Genomic DNA, 14,859 nt, shown 5'->3' with positions numbered 1-14,859 from the left:
TTTTTGTTTTTCCCCTGTAAGTTGCTTTGGAAAAAAGCATCTGCCAAATGCATAAATGTAATGTAAATATAAATACTATTATTTTACTTTAGATCACAATTAAGCTGTGTGTGGCCCCTGAACTAAAACAAGTTCAACCCCCTTGACTGTTGTTATCTTCCGCGTAATTTTTGCACTTTGCAAATTCATACCGAAAACATCTACTGATGTAAAATGTTTAATAACTTTTGAACCACTAATCCTATCAATACATTGAAATGAGGACCAGACTGGAACCATTGGCAGGCCGCTTTTGGCCCATGGGCCGCATGTTTCACACCCCTGTTTTAGGCATTCGATTATAAACTTCCTTGCCTCTACATCCAAATGTTTTATATAAATGTATTTAATATTTCATTTACTGTTCTATTTATGTCATGTACTTGTGTCTTATATTTTTGTTCATCTGTATTATTACCTCTCTATGTGATGCTTCTTTGCTAATGTATGAACCAACGTTTACTCTAAAATACATCTGTTGGTAAAAACTTAGATATGAATTTCAGTATTTTCTTCAGTGCTGCAGATACTTAAACTTACATCTCATATATTTATCAAGAAACCAGTCAAAGAAACGTGATATTATAAATATTCCACGAAAGACATATTTGAATTTCTACTGATTTACAAATGGTGCCAAAAACTGAACCGAACTCCGGTAGAGCTCATATATTTCAGACTGTGCTAAAACAAAGTAGGCATAAGTAATCATCAGCTGGATGATGTATGTCCTGCTGCGTTCCAGACAATATTTTAACAGTAAAGTGTGACAGCTCAGCAAAGCAAAGTCACATTCCTTGTTATGGAACTAGAAACAGCTGCCCCTCAAAGACCAAAGCAGCAGCTGAAACTGGAACAACATTTTCGCATCACTTTCACCATCCAAAAATAACCTTTTAACAATGCCATGCTTGCTTTATTGCTTTTTTTATTCGACAGACTGTCAAACCACAAGAGGGCTCTTAGATTTACGGTTCAGTGTCGGCAAAGGGGCGGCGATGGGAGACGGAATAAACTTACCTCTGCAGCGAATTAAAATCAGTCACATTAGGATCAATCTGTAAGGAAATGAGAAAATTCACTAATTATTGCAAAAATATTATCAACATCCAAAACTAACGTGACTTTGGTTAATAACCTACCTGCTGTGCTCCTTGGAAGTAAACCTCAGTGAATAGAACTGATTTTAATGTGGAAAATACTCTCAATAAATCAGATTGAACAGTGATCATGCAGATGTAGAAGCTGTTCAAGTGAATATTTGCATTTATTAAACAAATTAAAAACCTGTATTTCAGTCTGATTCAGTGTTCTGGTTTTTGAGGGCTGATAATGTTGAAGTGAAACACTCGTCATCCTCATGTGGCCTGAGGTTTCATACATTTGGAAGGCAATAATCTTCATCTTATCATATGTTATCAACTACAAATCAGCATGAAGACGGTGGTCATAGCTCTAAATGTTGGTCTTCAGTTGAGTTCGATGTAAAATTTAAGACAGTGTTTTTAATCATTCACACTCGTGAAAAACTAATAGTTTAGGTGCCTTTGCAATTGCTGGCAACTAGCAACGTGACAACTATAGCTTTTATTGTTTGTTAAAGCATAAACTGCCACTAACTAGAGACTGGTAGATAAATAAATAAACAAATAAATAAATGAATGAATGAATGAATAAATAAATACTGAGTTAAATGTGGGTCAAACTTCCAAAAAGTCAAAGCATATACAAAGCACATTAACTATGCTATATCATAAGTGTTTACAAATTCAAAAAGACTGAAAAGATGAACACAAAGCTTTTAGATTTAATGTGACAGTAGCAAGAAGAGACAGTACATCACATTTCTGTGTGAACAGTTTAGAAAAGATGACAGTGAGTAAAACAGACTGCAGGCTGAGTTCTATTTCTGCATAAATGAGGCATTGTGACAATTATGTATTCACCTGTGGAGTTTAGACCCTATGGTTTTTTGTTTCATTTGTCATGTGTAGCTCGTCAACCATAACGCATAGGCTACAAAACTAATACATATTCAGTAGAGTCCAATTTTTTTCTTCATTTGTTAAATTTTATAAAATAACTAAGATCCAAATATTTAAGCAACAAAATCATCTGTGCTGAAAAATACATGTACAGTAAGTATACCATCCAATCTGTTTTACATTTTTCCTGAACAGTACTTTCTAAAATGTAGCTGTTATTACCTCCGCCAAGGAGGTTATGTTTGTGCCAGGGTTTGTTTGTTTGTTGGTTCGTTAGCAAGATAACTCAAAAAGTTATGGACAGATTTACATGAAATTTTCAGGAAATGTTGATACTGGCACAAGGAACAAATGATTAAATTTTGGTGGTAATCGGGGGGGGGCGCTGATCTGCCTTGGTGGAGGTCTGCGCTCTTCGAGTGCTTTTCTAGTGGTAAGATGTTATAAACAACTACATTTTTGAGGAAAAATACAGCATCATTTTAATGCAGAAGCCTCAGCCCTTACAGAAAAAGCGCAGTTTTAATTCAACACGTAGCTAATAGCTATCTTCATTACAGTACAAATACATCACATTACATTGTCCATACAGGCAAAAGCAGAAGGATTCAACTGAAGAGCTTTGTTCCAAAGATGATAACCACAAACTATATCTAACTGCAATCCCATCTTTCTTCATCTACTCTGCTTAAAAGGCAGTTTTCAGATGCACAACCTGTCCTGTATACCTTTGAAAAACACACAAAGTCAGTCATCTCTTTCTCCTTATTTGGAACTAAAGTGAAGTAACACACAAATAGCAGATGAATATATAAATACAAAAACTCTATGTTTGCAGTTTTCCAACACTACCTTCAAAAAGGGGCATTTATCACTTACTGTATCACACAAGAAGATACCACACTTTAATGTTGCTCCTATACATTTGGTTGATAAAGCATTCAGTATTCAGTTTAATTTGATTGTAAATTTGTAAACTAAGTGTAGTACAACTTCTACAGCCCTCACTTCAATACTTTTATCACTTGAGGTGGATATGCAGCACCTTGGAATAAAACTCTTCAGTTACAAAGACACCTGACCTGATTTCTGTCCTGAAAATCACTTTTATGCCCAAAAATGAAAGATCGATCATGTTTAACTATCAAACATCTTCTTCCTATCGGACTTGTCTTCAATGTTCTTGCGCCAATCTCCGACGTCACGCAGCTGCTTGTCCTGTAAACACAGATAACATTCTTTTAGTTTGGAAAAGTTCATGATAAAATATTGTCTCTAAAAGTTACTTAGCTGTAGTTGTTGTCAAAGGTTTTAGAAAGAATCCTGTCGATTAATGGGTGAATATAGGATGCAATGTAATTATTACTAATAATTTCTATCTATTATTATGTCTTATTACATACATATAAACAGAGTATACTACATTTACAGAAGCATTTCATGAAATATGTAGTCTGGAGAATTCTACTCATCAGGTCCCTTGAGGGTTTTCTTCTTAATAATATAATGCAATTTTGACTATTTTTAGATGGGAAATAAAATAAATAAACCAAATCAAATTCACAACAATAGATTTGAACTTTTGATTTTGTGACACTGTGTTCTTACCTCCCTGTCAGATTTAATCTAACATATAATTACATTTTTTTCTTCCTTTTATGAAACGGAATCAACACCAAGTCAATACTTATGATTTCACTGTACAAGAGTTTTCTTCTTAGAATTCTATGCTCATATAATCACCAGGTGTTGTTTTCTCACACTGCAGTCAAAATTCTGATTTTTTTTAACAATTACTACCTTCCAGCTTTTCTTTCTTTTTTCAATTTTTTTTTTTTTTTTAGTTTTCTGCCCCTAGTAGGAGGCAAAAAACTTGAGTATTGCAATTTTAAATGTAAGTGTAAATACAGTTGCAGAAAGCATAATTAGACCACCAAAAGTCATCAAAAACAATAGTTTTGCAATCAAGTACTAACTCCCGTGTGTATCATGTGACTAAAACAGACAGAAAACAAAACATGGAATGCCTAAAAGCACTGTTTTTGTCAGTACAATGCCACAGATATTGATGTAAGAACTGAAGTGATTTTGGTTATTATCAAGAAAACATGGAAAATGGATAGACAGCTCTGAAATTAAACTCTTATGAGCTATTTTTGTTGTTATCATTATATTTGTCCAAACTAATGTACCTTTAGTTGTACCAGGCATTAAAATGAACAAGAAACTGAAGAAAACAAGGGTGGTCTAATAATTTTTTCCGCGACTGCACATAAAAGTGTTTAAGGACATTTTCGTTCCTAAGTCCCAATCAAACACATTTTGGTCTGCATAGTTTTTATTTCACGCCGCACACCATACTGTCATCATCTACATGTGCACTGTTTCCCTTTGGAATGGGTCTGAACACTGTCATGTTGTTAATTTTGCTCATTGAACTATCTAAAAAGTGCAAATTCCACACTGTAAATGAATTTAACTGTGGTTCAGTTTGGTCTGGACTGAGGTCACTACTTTAGACCAGACAGAAGTTCAGCTGTTTAGTCTGAATCATGGTCCAGAGCAGGTTTCATCACTGCAAATGTGGTTTGGATCAAACTGTAAAAAGTCCAACAGTCTGGACTCAACAAGACAGTAGTGAAAAAGCCATAAAGCTCCAACTAAACCAAGCAGGTAGCAGCTCACCTCTTCTTTCACCTCCTTCTTGACCTGCTTCAGGTTGGCTCTCAGGTCCATGTTGACTGTATGTTTAGAGCCCAGCAGAGCTTTCAGCATAGCATCAGCGGACATACGCACTTTCTTCAGCCTGGGTCTCTTAAACTTGCCCCTCAGATCCACAATCTTGATGTTGAGATCTCGAACCTTTAGGAAAATTTGGGACAGACAGGACCATTAATACAGTCGCAAAAAAAATTATTAGACCATCAAAAGTCATCAAAAACAATGGTTATGCAATCAAGTACTAACTCCTGTGTGCATCATGTGACTAAAACAGACAGAAAAGAAAACATGGAATGCCTAAAAGCACTGTTTTTGTCAGTACAATGCCATAGATATTGATGGAAGAACTTAAGTGATTTTGGTTTTTATCAAGAAAACCATGAAAAATTGATAGATATCAGCTCTGAAATTAAACTCTTAAGAGCTATTTTTGTTGTTATCATTATATTTGTCCAAACAAAAGTACCTTTAGTTGTACTAGGCATTAAAATGAAGAAGAAATTAGCGAAAACAAGGGGTGGTCTAATAATTTTTTCCTCGACTGTATAAACTGGTAAATGTTCACTCCATATTTAACAGTTAATCAATGTGTTTTATTAAAGAAAGTCTTACCTCATTAAGAACCATGTTTAGTTTGAACTCTATGCAGTATCTCTCCTCTTCACTGATGTCAATCTGCTCATGAAGCTTCTTGCAAAGTTCCTGAAGACAAAGCAGTGTTTGTTCAATTTAATGAAATGAATATATTGATAGATAAGTTTATTTATTCCACAGGGGGCAACTGTATTATCAGTCTGTAATACAGTTTGAGTGGATCATAGAACAGCATACACACAAAAAAAAACAAACAAACATAGACATTAACATTTCAGACATCATCATCATACACATACACACACTGTCAGTATGAGCAGCTTAATGTCATCATTAGTATATACATAGGCAGCTGCATACAACACCTCTAAGAAAAGTAAAAGACAAAAAAAAGCAAGTAACAAAGTAAACAGACACTTACAACCCTAACTCATTCAGCAGCCTAACAACAGAGGGAATAAATGAGTTTGTGTATCTGTTCGTTCTCCTCTAAGGTGCATAGTAACGTCTCCCTGACAGCATTAAAGTGAATCTGTCTTTGAGGACGTGGTCTGCTTGGTTTAGGATTTTTCTGACTTTCTGCACCACCTGCTTCTTTCATAAAGAATTCAGGGCTTTTGGTTGAACTCCTTTAATTTTGGAACAGACCCTAATGATGCTGCTGAGACTGTTTTTGTCTTTCACAGACAGCCTATTATTAATGAGTGTACATTATTTATGAATTTTTACAACTTAAATTTAGATAAACAAGTGTGTAGAGAATGCTAATTAAGAAGAAAAACCTGTATTTGTAAAAAAAATTGTTTTGTATTTACAACACTTAAACATAATGCCAACTACATTACTATGCAAATAATAAACAAATCTTGTCAGTATATCCTGCTTGTTCAGGTTATTCTATTTTATTCCATTAGTAGATTTAACCCTGTAAAGCCTGAATCATTGCATCATTGACAGAAAATTCCAGTCCTTTAAAACTGGAGCCTTTATTGGTCCTTCTGAACCCAAAAAAATTGTTTTCAAATGTTAATTTCCATACATGAGTTTCAATTTTGTATCATATTTGATACATTGGGTCTCAATGCTCAAATATTATTATTTTTGAACAAAAAACAAAACAATATAACACAAACATGTCTAACAAATTGGTAATTCCTTTTCAAAATTGGGCAAAGTTCTGCCTCCTTCTTCATTAATGATAATCTTATAGTGTCACTGGAAAGGCCTCTGGTGAACAACTTCCTCCCCCCTGGTGGATTATCTGTGTATTGCATGTATCTAATTGTATGCATCAGGTTTTTCAAGAAAAAAAAACTATTACACTGATCATGTAGAGGGCTTCAAAACTCATCTATCAAATATGATATGTTTGGTGTTATAGCAGTGTTTTCCAACCTTAGGGTCGGAACCCCATGTGGGTCTAGTAATTGATTACAAAAAAATACTAATAAAAAATATATGGTGAGTTGAGAGAGACAATCACAATAAATAAAAGACATGACAAACTGAAGCTGAAACTGAAGCACTGTGGTACTGTTTTCAAATGTTCATTGTGGTCGGTTTCAGATGCTGCAGCTCTTTCATAATTCATAGTTTGAGTTCTTGTTTGTTCAGTATTAATTGTCAGTCTTGTAAATCCAAACTGGACTGACTGTACATATCTTGACCAAGGAAAATCAAATTCTCACTTTGTGCAGTAATCTACACCTGGCTTTTCTGCCTCCGTCCATAATAATATACATTATATAGACTAAATGTTGTCTAAAATTAATGTTTATTTGCAACATAGTATAGCAAACTATTATGTAATCAATAATAAATTAATTTTAGCAAAAAAAGTCTCCATTTTGAATATCTGGGGTCAACAGAAATTTGTGATGTTAAAATGGGATCATGAGCCAAAAAAGGTTGGGAACCACTGGGTTATAGAGTAAATGTTATTTCAACACATATTTTAATGTAAGATTGTTCCATTATACATATAAGAACACAACAGACAAATATGACAAAAGACAATAGACATGATAAAAGCACTCAAGGTTCAAGGTAGATCCATATTTTTTTCTCACCATGAGCTCGTCTTTGGAGTAGGGCAGCTCCAAAGGAGGAAGTTTCTCTGCCAAAAACTTCTGCCTCTCTTCAGCTTTCACTGACGCTTCAGCTTCCAGCAAATTATTGGCCACCATGAGCATACAGCTCTGCAGATGTCATCATCACACCATGTTAGGAATGTGAATTAAGTTTCGACAGGATTCAAAATGAGCATTTATGTGCTTTGTGATCTTACCTTCAGGGTGTGTTTACGCCTCGCAGACAGTCTTTTCCTGCAGACAGAAACAAAAACCACCGATCATCTTAAGAACTAAGATTTGAGCGGCTATGTTGAATCTGTTCATACAATGTTCTAAAAATAACTGTAATTATAAGCAAGTGAGTGTTATCTTCAAAATGGTGGAACAACGATGGAATATGATAATACATGTGCAAAATTTTTCTCATTCAAGGCTTTTTGTTCAAGATGAAGACACTAAAAAAAACAACTGAAACCAAAGCAAGACTTGATCCATGGCTTGGATATACATGCAAACAGTCAGGTTATTAATCAGAAATTACATAAATAAAAGGACTGTTCACTTACTCAGTGGCCATCTTAGCTGCAGGACAGTTACCTGTTCAAAAAAGACAGCATGAAAATTAGGACCAGTATATTTGAGATTGTTCAACTAAATTAAATGTTATTATACACAAAAGACATTATGGTAACACTTATAAATCATGCTACTGTGTTTATTTCTATCAATAACAGTCAACTAGACACTGAAACACATACTACAAAATAATCATATGGTTGTTTTTGGGTTGTTTTAGTACCTTTCAGTTATTCATCTTCATTTATAACAGTATGACTGAGTGCAGTGCTGCTGGATTTGACTCCATTAGTTCAACTATGTGGATCTAATTAAACTGGCAGAGCTGACTTTAGGCTGTGATAAAGGTAAAATTCATATGTGATTTCAAATTGAATGGTTAGATTTAGTCGCCCTTAGAATAGTCTGTACCGTTTGGATTTATTTCTATTTCTTCAATCTCAAACCGTGCACTTTTACCTACTGTTCAGTTTTATGCCAGTATTGTCTGCAGTCACGTCTCCCTCTTAATTCTCTGCTGTTGGATGAACTCTCCTGTCTCACATTTCATGTTCGGACCGTGTTAATGCTATCTTAAGACATCAAGTTAATTCTAGGAAAATTCATGGAACGGAACTCTGTAACCCGCGGTGTTAATGCCTAAAAGGACGGTACCTGCTATTTTTAGCCACACTGGTAGCATAACTCTGTGGACAATGTGATCCAGACAGGAACAACTATTGGAAGGATTGTCAGTAAATTTGGCTCAAGTATTTACAATCCACAGAGAATGACTCACAAAGACTTTTGTGATCCAGTGATGCTGCCAGCAGGTCAGAATTTATCATCAGATCCTGACAGGATTAATATAAACCAAATAACCAAATTCCATCCAGACACATCAAAGGGAAACTGCAGCAGAGTCATTCCACTGTTCCCAGGGGCCTAGGTTTCCATTGTCCTGTGTTGCCCAGATTTACAATGGCACAAAATGGGAGCATGACAAATAGACTGTGTGTTCCCAGGGTCACGGTCAGGGTTAGGACCTGGGAACATTCCTGGCTTAGGCTAACATGCTACCAGAATGCTAACATGGTAATTATTAGTATGTTACACCAGGGTGGACGTTGTTCGTGATATTCTGTTCAGGCTTTCTATTCTTATATTCATTATTTAATAGGCCTTATGTATTTAATTAAATTTTATTTTATTGTAATTTTGTTTGTTTGTTTTGTTTTTTTCTTTCTCTTCTGCCCAGTTTACTCAGTTCTGGTTGTAGTTATTGTTACCATTATAATTATCACCATAGTTATTATTGTTTGTGCTGTTGATATTTTCTTGTGAGGGTCTTCGCCATCTTCTTCTTTCTTGTTGTCCCCCCTTCAACCCCCCCCATGTCAGGTCCAGCATCGAAATGTGGTTCAACAAAACTCATAATAAAGACAGTAGAATATCAAGGGGAGCTTCATATACTTTATGAAGTTTCCCTTGGCAAAGCAAATTTGTTCAGCACCAAAAGGCAACCAGACTACCATTCTGCTGTTATGATGCTGGACAAGAAAAGTTAAAAAAAAAAAAAAAAAAAAAAAAAGTATGTTACACCAGCATGCTATGCTAGCACGCTAATATCTAAAATTAAAAACAATTTGAAGGTAAGTTTAAATCTGAACATGATGACTGATGTGTTGCAATTGATATAAGTAGACTAAATATTTTACTTTAGCCCCTTTTACACAGCACTTCTGTTGTGGGAATATTTCACCTTTATTCCAGAACATCTGTGTAAATGAAATGATGGGATCATTTGGTTCCACCTCTGAAAGTGCCTCTGAAGGTAGAAACAGAACTGTGATAAATGTGGAATCATGATTTCGGAACGTTCTGTAAAAGGAGCTCCTCTTGTTCCGCAACCAAGGTGTGACATTTTGATGCCGTATTGCGTGTGCAACCCCCGCGCTGAGGAGTTTTGAAAATGAGTGTACAGTAAACAAACATATCAATGCAACCAGAAAGACGTCGAACTGGGAAGACACAGAGATCCACGAGGACTCTATCCATGCTAACATTTGTGGAACAGTGAAAGATGGGCCGACTCTGGAGAGGTTAGCAACATTGCTATGCTTGGGGTATTTCCAACACACAAGTGATATGTCACACTATACGCTGCACTGTGGCACTGCCCCTTTGATTCCGAAACGCGGGTCCGTTGTGTAAAAGTCCAGCCGGTGGAAATCGGTAAATGGTGGAGAAAAGGTGGGATCAACATCTCACCTTTTTTCTGGGATCTCTGTGTAAAAGTGGCTTTTGATTGATGACAGTAGTATGTGGGGCTAGGCGAAGTATTATCAATCAGTGATTATCACAAACAAATATCAGATCATTATTTTTTCCCAATTTAAAGGCTAATTTTTGAGTGAAACTTGAAGAAATCATAAGGTTACTTGTGCTTGTAGAAGACTTGTAAAAGAAACAAACTGAAAACATTACAAAAGATGCTATGAAACACACAAAGCATGAGACGAAACAAGACAGAAGAGACGAAGACAACATGAAAACAACATAAAAAATAAAAATATAGGAAGATAAGAATATGTAAAGCAGCAACAGTGATGCAAAAGATTAAACCAGATGATAACAGAAACAACATGAAAATAACGTGAAAGAGAAACAATAAAAATGACATAAGACAGGAACAAAAACAAAATAATATCAAAGATGAAACAAGATGAAAACTACTTGAAGTTGTAACAAGACAACACACATTTATAATTTAGTTCTAATTTTGCTCATCTTATTCATTTTGATAAATCATATATTCTGTGTTTGTGAAACAAGCTGAGTTCTGGATCTTTTAGTTGATAATTACAAACGACAAAAAAAAATAAAACTCTAAAAAGAAAAGAAAAATGCCACCATCATTTATATTTATACAATACAAAATTACATCTTGACAAATACTATTACTATTTCATCACCCAGCCCTACTAGTATGCTGCTATATTGAATATCAGCTGATTACATAACCTTTTAAACCATGTAACAGTGTGTGTTACATACTAGCATGGCAACATAATAACTAAACATATTAATATATTTTAATGTTTAAACATCAACTACAGTAACTTGACCTTTATTCCGCTAATTATTCATCATTTAATAAAACAATAAATTCAGCTTGTGTTAAAATTTCCTGAAGAGTTACAGTTGAAAATTTGAGTTAATTAATCATCAAATACCTACAAAGTTTTTATGTATCATTAACACACACTTAAGTGGTATAGGCTGATTTTGCTCCACATGATGTAGCAATGAGATAATTCAACCTTAACTTTTAAACACAATGAATGGAAAACAAGCAGCAAACTGGAAAGTGGCTAAAATAAAAGATGTCTGGCAAGTTACTGTAGAAACATTTTTAAAAGGGGTGATATAAAGTAGCTTAGACTGAAACTGCGAACAAAAAACTTCACCTCTGTTGCATCTAAAGTAGTAAATCTATCCGCCTGGCTGTATAGTTTCCCTAAGTACTGGCCTTGGGGACTCTGATGGCACCAGATAGATACTACCGGAGTTGTTTGTAATGTTTAGGAGCTGTGACGGAGCAGCGGATTAAGACTCTATTTCTAGAGCCACAGCTGTTGTTAACGTCTTCATTATGGAGGGAAAAATGACAGCAGGCTCGTCTTAAAAGAAAAGACGTCTGACAACCACTGCAGGCATCCTAAAACCCATAGCTGGCCCAGGAACAAATGGCCGTCATCTGTAAACTAATAACAGCAGGGGGGTATCTCCAGGGCTAATGGCGTATTTTAGGACACTCAAAACTCTGAGGACTTGACAACATGTTGCTGTGGAGATGGAATTATATCTGCAGGGTTAAATTTGGGACCTGATTTTTGTCTTAAGTGTGTGTGTGTGTGTGTTATGTGGACAATTGTCTCTGGAGGGAGGGTGGTAGAGTTTGTTGTAACTCAACACTACAGAACATCCCTCAGACAGCTAAGACATTAGAGCGTACGGCAAAAATAACCTGACCTCAAATGCACGTACAGTTTATCAACCTCACACTGGGGAACTTAGAAACCTTTATCTCAAACTGGCTTTTAAAATAGAGCAACATGGTGTGTCAAAATGAGAAATTATCTTAATTATTGCCTTTAATATTAACTATTGTTGTTTAATGGTTCAAATACTCTTGGAAAAGCTTCTAAATTTGGGGCTTAGTCTTCAAGCTGAAGTGTAAAGTGAAGATATGATGTGATGCGACAGATTTATATTACATTTATATTATTTATATTGTGTAATTCAGAGCCATATAATTCTAAACAAATGTGAAAAAGAAAAAGAAAAAAAAAAAACATGGCTAGTTGTTGTTTCTATGATTTAACTACAAATCTGTATTGTAAGTTTATAACTTTAAAAATTGCTCTACTGTAAAACGCTTGGCCAAAAAATCAAGCTGACCTATAGTAACTTTGGCAAAAACAATCGACTTTTGTATTTAAACGAACCTAAAGATGCATCTTATAACAGAGGCTGAGGAAGAACCAAGAGAAATACAACAATAGGGATCTCGTTTTCCCGAAGAAGCAAACAAACACCATTGAGGAAAAGCTAAATTTGGGAAAGGAGGGATTCCACTGAAGTGTCAAGTGAAAACAGAGGCTGAGGGTGGCGTTTGAAACAGATTAGTACAGATTTTCCTGTGAAGACCCTAGGGTGCTGACAGGAGGATAAACACTGACAGATTGATTTTCGAGTTCATGCCTTGTAGTGGTGTTGCATTTCAGTGAGACACTTCACCAGACCATACATCACAGCCGACTAAAATTATGTCCGAGCGTTTCTGAAGTGAGGTGGAAAAACTACTCCTTTAGCTTTAACAATCGAGAAATAACAAGATCAATGTAGAAAAAATAGGAAATAAAAACAAACAAACAAAAAGCTAAAACTTCCCATGCATTTTTTTTTTTTTTTCAATTTCAAGTAATTTTATGCAAAAAAAACTACAATAATGTAATCTGATACCAATTCATAATTAATCAAAAATTGTTTAAGTTGCTCAAACTCATAATCGTTAACACTTTAGTACTATATATACAACTCATACATCAAATCATAAACCTTTGACATTTTATTGCTGCTACAAAACGGTCATAGTAATCGACGCCTCAATAAAATACACAGCATGAGCAGCCACTAAACAATCTGAGCAATGTTGTGATCATGTGAACATGTGTTAAATATCCAGCAAAACTAAAACAACCCAAACTCATATCCTTAACCTTTAACCTTGACATTAATGACTTTTTAATAACTTATAAGACAAAAAAAAGGCAGATCTATTTCCATTTACAGTAGTTTTCATGCAAAAAATACCCATGCAAACTACAGAAATATCCCATGCGTTTATATTTTATCTACTGAACGCAATAAAACTACATCAAACCAACCTTAACAAAGCAGAATTACCAGCTTGTTAGAGTCACAGCCACACAGATGAGTCCAAGGCAGACGAAGTGTTAAGAAGGTATATATTGCAATCTCTGATAGCCATCTAAATCCTCCACTTTCTCTTTATGGAAGTGGATTACTGGTCAAACCAATGGGCTGGCAAGGTCATGAAATACAGTACAGTGTCATCTGCCCCCTTTCTCAGCCCACCTCATTATAAATAACCCGCCCTTTAAGATTGTTATCTGTATTATCTTGTGTCATCTGATTCACAAAATGCAGGGAAACGATTAAAGCAGAGGTATTTTTCAATCAGCAGGTCATAATGTAAGGGGGTAGATGGTGTATTTTCTATCACAGTAAAGTGATAGTGTCTGTTTTGAACATGACGTTTTGGTGCTTTTTTTATTTTGTTTAGATTTAATTAACAGATTGATTAAAAGTGGCCTGATAGTGGTCTGTGACTGAAAATATTACTAACCGTTCTATCCATACGCTGCTATTTTTCTTATTTTATATACATTATTTAATCTACAGCAACATTTTAGGTTCTAAAGATACTATCCAAACAAGATGTATTATTTAGAATGGGGTATTAGAGTTTGATTAAGTCTAACAAGTTGTTATATTTGACAAATCATGAGTAGACGAGACACACATAACAGAGATTCATAGTGACGGGAATGTCAGACCAATTAAATGAAAATGCATTAGGAAACAAAGCATGCATTTTAATTACTCCATAAAAACATGAACTCACCGTGAGCCGCTGCAGCCAAGAATAGTCGCAGCTAAATACCTGAAATGCAAACAGGGAGCTGAAAGACCAAACAGACAAGGGAATACTGAACAAACTCAAACATGATTTCATATTAGGCCAAGTGGATAAAACTGACGAGTTATGAAATATACTTTATAACAATAAACTGTACAAAAATATATTACTTACCTCAGATCTGTTCCTGAACAATCTGTGGGGAAATTTACTCCCAAAAAACATAGAATTATGACTTGTTTTCAATCCTAAGTAACTCAAATGTTAAGAGAAACGCAAAATAATATCAACTTCTAGGAGGTGTATTATTTATATGAAATTATTAGGTGGCATATATCTCAGTGTTTCCCATAAAGTTACACCTGTGTCTTCATTAAGGATGTGTTAAAGATAACACCTCTTGCCATGAGTTTTAACCTTCAGTGAATTTGACACCATTAGAGGCTTTGCACATATTAAAACAGCAACAACCATGAAATAAGACTCAGACCTGGATTATATCAACTACTTTCTAACATTCTCAGAAGACATCTAAATGTTACAGCCACACGTTTGTGTCAAACCACAGCACTCGCGGAGTCATTTTTTACAAGTGAGAGCTATGATAGGGTAGGTTTACAGTTGTTAACTAAAAAATACGCCCTTTAACCCCTGTTCCAGTCAA

The 14,859-nt window shown here is 35.1% G+C and overlaps 1 protein-coding gene across 3 annotated transcripts; it reads right to left on the bottom strand.

Annotated features, from left to right (window-relative positions):
* Positions 1-1,823: 1,823 nt before the first annotated feature.
* On the bottom strand, positions 1,824-14,418 carry LOC115420975 (troponin I, fast skeletal muscle-like). Of its 3 annotated transcripts, none has more exons than XM_030136620.1 (7): positions 14,181-14,418; positions 7,978-8,008; positions 7,627-7,663; positions 7,409-7,537; positions 5,358-5,447; positions 4,710-4,886; positions 1,824-3,242 (listed from the first exon to the last, which is right to left on the bottom strand). In XM_030136620.1, the coding sequence occupies exons 2-7, from the start codon at positions 7,986-7,988 to the stop codon at positions 3,162-3,164; spliced, it is 525 nt and encodes a 174-aa protein (XP_029992480.1). In that variant the 5' UTR covers positions 7,989-8,008; positions 14,181-14,418; the 3' UTR covers positions 1,824-3,161. The 3 variants fall into 3 exon arrangements, with proteins under 3 accessions (XP_029992480.1, XP_029992478.1, XP_029992479.1); XM_030136618.1 differs by lacking the exon at positions 14,181-14,418 and adding an exon at positions 13,420-13,547; XM_030136619.1 differs by lacking the exon at positions 14,181-14,418 and adding an exon at positions 13,439-13,514.
* Positions 14,419-14,859: the final 441 nt, after the last annotated feature.

Source organism: Sphaeramia orbicularis, chromosome 6, assembly GCF_902148855.1.
Source record: "Sphaeramia orbicularis chromosome 6, fSphaOr1.1, whole genome shotgun sequence".
In the NCBI taxonomy this organism is placed as follows: domain Eukaryota; kingdom Metazoa; phylum Chordata; class Actinopteri; order Kurtiformes; family Apogonidae; genus Sphaeramia; species Sphaeramia orbicularis.
The sequence above is the reverse complement of the archived record's forward strand: the minus strand, read 5'-3'. Positions and strand labels throughout refer to the sequence as shown.

Coding starts and splice junctions, on each gene's coding strand:
- LOC115420975 (XM_030136620.1), bottom strand. Junction 7,538..7,626: donor GGCGTAAACACACCCTGAAG/GTAAGATCACAA, acceptor TGACATCTGCAG/AGCTGTATGCTCATGGTGGC. Junction 5,448..7,408: donor ACTCCAAAGACGAGCTCATG/GTGAGAAAAAAA, acceptor CTTTGTCTTCAG/GAACTTTGCAAGAAGCTTCA.